The following is a 5,136-nucleotide window of genomic DNA, read 5'->3' as shown; positions in this document are numbered from 1 at the left end:
TGGGAGATGGGGAAGGAATTCCTGGCTGTAAGGGTGGGCAGGCCCTGGCACAGGGTGCCCAGAGCAGCTGGGGCTGCCCCTGGATCCCTGGCAGTGTCCAAGGCCAGGCTGGACATTGGGGCTGGGAGCAGCCTGGGACAGTGGGAGGTGTCCCTGCCCACGGAAGGGGTGGAACTGGATGAGCTTTAATGTCCCTTCCCATCCAGACTATTCTAGGATTCTGTGATGATTAAGTGCCACCAAAAGAGGATGGGATAAGGTCATCTGGGCTGATCCAGCCCAGCCTTGGACACTTCCAGGGATCCAGGGGCAGCCACAGCTGCTCTGGGCACCCTGTCCCAGGGCCTCTCCACTCTCCCAGGGAGGTAATTCCTTCCCAATCTCCCATCCATCCCTGCCCTCTGGCACTGGGAAGCCATTTCCTGTGTCCTGTCCCTCCAGGCCTTGTCCCCAGTCCCTCTCCAGCTCTCCTGGAGCCCCTTCAGGCCCTGCAAGGGGCTCTGAGCTCTCCCTGGAGCCTTCCCTTCTCCAGGCAAATGTTCCCAGCTCTCCCAGCCTGGCTCCAGAGCAGAGGGGCTCCAGCCCCTGGGGCATCTCCATGGCCTCTCTGTACCTGCTCCAACATCTCCACATCTTTTTTACCAGCTGCTTTCTGAAGGAAAAAGCACCAGGAGCTTCCAAAGGATCTCCTTCACCAGGCGCTGGTGGCTGTGCCAAGCAGAAAAATCACATCCATGTAGAACATCCTGCGTGGAGGCCTCAACACTCCCAGAAAAGTTAAACAAAACTTCCCTATCTCTGAGCAATTCCCATTTGGATCCCTCACACACAGCATAACTCAGACTTAGCTCCAGCCATGAACTCCTCAGGAATGTTTCGTATAATATTTTTCAGCCTGTAAATGTTAAAAAAAAGCAATGCATAGGAAACCAGAGGAAATATTTCCTCTGTTTTCCTCTGCTCCCTGCTGTTCCCTGGAGCCCCAGGGGGGTTTACGTGAGTTAAATCCTAATATTCTCCATAAGATCTGACAAGGTTTTTTTTAGGAAAGGGATGGGCTGGCTGCAATTCCCTGCCCAGCAAGGGGTACCCGGTGGGAAGCACTGATCAGGGGACTGAGCACACATCCTCTGAACAAACCCATTCCAGGCCTCTGAGAAGGGCAGGAAGGGTGTGAATCGGCCTGAAAGGGAATTCCTGCATGAACCAGTCTTTTTCTAACCCCATGAAAATGAACAGACACGACCCCAAAACTGCTGGCAGAATGAATTATCTGCCAAATGTGTTTCACATGCTCTGAGAACTGAGCCCCCTAGTCTCAGTAGCTCCATACACCCGCAGAAAACTGCTCTTTTTTCCTGTTAGGAATCGAGCCTTTAACCCCAGGAAGCCAAACATTCCAAGACAGTGCTTTCCAAAGGCACAATTTCCATAATTGCCCAGCTCCAGCACTACCATAAACCAGGACACACTGGGACATGTTCTCAGAAACCCTGCCTGGCAGGCTTACAAATTTTATTAATGGTTATTTAACTCCCAACCATTCTTCCTTCATCATTTTCTCCCCAGGCTGTGTTGTCTGGAAATGAAGAGGAGCTCTCTGATGCAGGAGTTTCCTAGGCCTGAATTCCCAGGATCTAAGCAAAAGGTAAAGAAGGTTATAGCAGATGAACTGCAGTGAAGAGTAATGGAGGGAGCACAGCCCATGGCTGGTACTTGGAGGCAAAGAGCAGTGGGGAAATCAGGCAGCTTCCTCAGGTCATGAGGCTCTGTTTCCAGGAAGAACAGGGCCTGGAGCAAGCCCTTCAGAAGGATCAGCACTGTGGTCTCTGGTGCAGTGACTGAGCACCAGGGCAGTGACAAAAGATGCCTTTAAAACCCCTGAAATACGTGACCCTAAGCCCACGACATCCAAAGTTCTGGAATCTTTATTTTTATAGGATTTCTAGTCACCGTAATAAGTCATAGAATCATTAAGACAGAAAAGACTTCCAGGATCATCAAGTCCAACTGCAGTGTGGACATTATGGTTTAGCCAAGGAGTGAAACTACTCAGTTAAAGTCCAGGGAGGACCAGGGCACTGTAAAGATTTCCTGAAAAGAGGCACTTGCTGGGGTGGGAATGCCAACTGCTCAGCATCTATGGAAACTGAGCTCTAAATAGATCATCTTCCAGCACGGGGATTCAGCCACAGCTCACTACAAAAGGAAAAGCAGCCCTTGAAGTTCTGTTTCAAGCATGGTGTTCTAAGGACAAGCTCAACTCATATGTGGATCAGACCAACTTCCAAGAAGGAATTGGCAGTTGATGGGAATGAGCTGGGCAGGCAGCCTCACAGGGCACTGAACAGCCACCGTGGCAGGAGCTACCAATGAGGGGCAGACTCTGAACTAACCCAGTGAGGAATCTCTTCCATGGAACAACACAGCAACCCTGGGTCTCCAGCAAGAAGCAACTTCCCAGAATAGAGCAGAGTAGGAATTCCATAGCTGTTAAAAACACAGGGCCTAGAGCAACCTGGGATAGGGGAAGGTGTCCCTGCCCATGGCAGGGGTGGAACTGGATGAGGTTTAAGATCCCTTCCAACCCAAACCATTCCATGATTCCCTTTTGCCAGGCACTATCCTCTGGCAGCGCTGCTGTGGGAGAGGAGATGACCAACAAGCAGATTGGGAGGTGCAGGATAAAATTCCTGCTCGCCTCAGCCCCCAAAGCTCCCTGAAGGCATTGACAGGGCACTGCTCTGTGCACTCTGCAATGACTGATGCAACTCGTTCCGGGTCTCAGGGCACAGCTCTGATTTATAGAACGAGACTCAAGGCAGAAAAACCCCCAAGGTGGCATCAGACAAATTGGAGACATCAACATAAGTAGAAGAAAAGCGACCAGGAACAAATAATGGCCACAAGGCAGCATGTAATAGTGGCTCTAATTAAATATTCATTTTTCTCGCTTCACTCTGAGCAAGTGCAGCTCTCAGGCACTTGGGGGAAATAGCACAGATTAAAAAAAAGCAAACAGGACAAATGACTTCAAGTTTATTTCTCCTGCTTCAATTTGCAGGCCCAGTGTCCAAAATGACTGGAGGCCAGGAGAATCTCTTGGAGACTGCTGTGAATGAATGGCTGGGAAGCTGATGACTAATGCCCAATCTCTTTCTCCTACTCCACCCAAAACATTTTGCAATATATAATAAAATCAGCACATTCGAGGGTTTTTTATAACTCACAAAGCCAAAATCTCATTACTGGGTGGCCTTTTAACAACTTTCAATCACAAAATGTTCCTCCACTTGCAGTAACAAATCCATAGACCAAACTTCCAACTATTAGTGCAGCCACCAACCCAGCACCACCACCATGTTCACCAGCAAACCATGTTCTCAAGTGCCACATCCGCAGGTTTTTTGAGCATTTCCAGGGATGGTGAATCCACCAGTGCCCTGGGCAGTCTCTGTACCTGCACAGAAAACAGGCAGGAGTTTACACAGTGGCTTTTCTGACGTGGCAGCAGCAGCAGCCAGTGCCAGATCACAGCACTGAACAGCAGCACTGAGCGTTCTGCGGCTCCACTTGAACAGACTTGCAGGCTCCTGCTCTGGTAAAAGCAAAGGAAATGCTCTGCAAACAGCTCAGCGTGGGTGGTTCTCCATAAATTCATCATCTTTGATACTTCCCCGAAATGATCAGCTCCTGCTTCACAGGAATTGCTGCTGTAAAAGGTGTGCGGCCGCTAAATGGGAAATTAAATGTGGTTTCAGCTGCGCAAACACTAATTGGATAAATATCTTTCAAAATCATGCACAAGTTATTTCTAGTTGTAGGGATGGAGCAATTAAGCTGCTCCAAGCCAAGTCTATCCCAGTGGATACACTTGAAGCCTGCCAGCTTCCTGGACTTGCATTCCCACTGCACGTGATCCAAACTGCAGAGGATTTTATTGCTCTCAACTCAGGCCAAACTCCAAATCCCATGGCTGGAAGGTTACACAAGAACTGTGCAACTTTAATCCCTGCTCATGAGAAACTGTCTGAAAATCTGAGCTCACAGAGTAATGTGGTTCTCCACAAAACTTGTGTGAGCGGCTCTGGACAGAGAGTGTCACAAGGTGGGCATCCCTCTGGGGACACTGCCAGCTCCCAGCAGGCACTGTCACCTGGATGCAGCCACCCCACTTTCTCCCATCACGGGAGACCAGCAACCATAAAATTATAAAATACTAAACTAGAATCATATTCAGACAGAGAAGATGAAGATTTACCCCAGCAAACTGGGACAGTTCACAGCTGCTGTTTGTTGTTCTGCTCTGGTTGAACTAATGGGGGTTCCTGTGGCTGTAAATGGGAATTCTGTCCCAAAATACGGACGCAGGGACACTCCCCCTACAATTCCTGACACTGTATGCACACGTGTGTAAATCTGGTGTATCATAAAGATCTTTCTTCGTGTGAACAGGCTGCATGAGCAATGTACAGGGCTTTAAAAGTGAACACTAAGGACATAAAAGGACATAGGCGACGTTTTCATTCATCACCAGAACTTCCCTCAGAAAAAAATTTGTATGAGAGGCAGAAGTCATTCCAATTCCAAGGATGAAGGTGTCAGCTCCATGGTGTGACCTTGGAGCTGCTCGTACAAGACTCGCACAAATCAGGTCACTGCACTGACATCCGGGAGCATCTCTCGGAGGAATCAGCTTCCGTCACGACCAGCTTTGAACTCACCCTCACACCTCCCTGAGACACCGCTCAAACAAACAGCAGCCACACCCAGCAGCGGCACTCGGGGCGGGTGGCACCCCGAACGTGCCACTGTTACCTGCAGAGCTGAGGGGTCGAGGCCGAAGCTGAACTTCTCCCAGAGCCCGGTGCTGCCGGGGGCCTTGGCGAGCCCCACCACGGCGTTGTGGGCAGAGACGCTGACGCTGCTCTCGGGGGACACGAGCCTGGCTGCGGGAGGGAACTGCAGGAACAGGGCGAAGGCACCGCTGTCGGTGCAGAAGCTGAGGCTGTAGTGGTGGCTGCCCACGGCCCCGTGGAGGCTCTGGGGCTGGATGCCGGGCACGAGCAGGAGCAGCGTGAGGGACGCCTCGTCCTGCCGGGCACGGAAGGGAGGGCACGGGGGCATCTCGCTGGG

The 5,136-nt window shown here is 50.8% G+C and overlaps 1 protein-coding gene across 1 annotated transcript in view; it reads right to left on the bottom strand.

The window, feature by feature from the left end:
* DNAAF2 (dynein axonemal assembly factor 2) overlaps nucleotides 1-5,130 on the bottom strand; it is an 11,971-nt gene extending 6,841 nt beyond the window's left edge. Inside the window, exon 1 of the mRNA XM_017738933.1 lies at nucleotides 4,819-5,130. Within this exon, the coding sequence (XP_017594422.1) occupies nucleotides 4,819-5,127 (309 nt within the window). The 5' untranslated portion in view covers nucleotides 5,128-5,130. The remainder of the gene's footprint in view (nucleotides 1-4,818) is intronic.
* Between the last annotated feature and the right edge of the window lie 6 nt (nucleotides 5,131-5,136).

Source organism: Corvus brachyrhynchos, unplaced genomic scaffold, assembly GCF_000691975.1.
Source record: "Corvus brachyrhynchos isolate BGI_N302 unplaced genomic scaffold, ASM69197v1 scaffold245, whole genome shotgun sequence".
NCBI classification, from domain to species: Eukaryota; Metazoa; Chordata; class Aves; order Passeriformes; family Corvidae; genus Corvus; species Corvus brachyrhynchos.
Note: the sequence above shows the minus strand (reverse complement) of the source record. Positions and strands in the feature narration are given on the sequence as shown.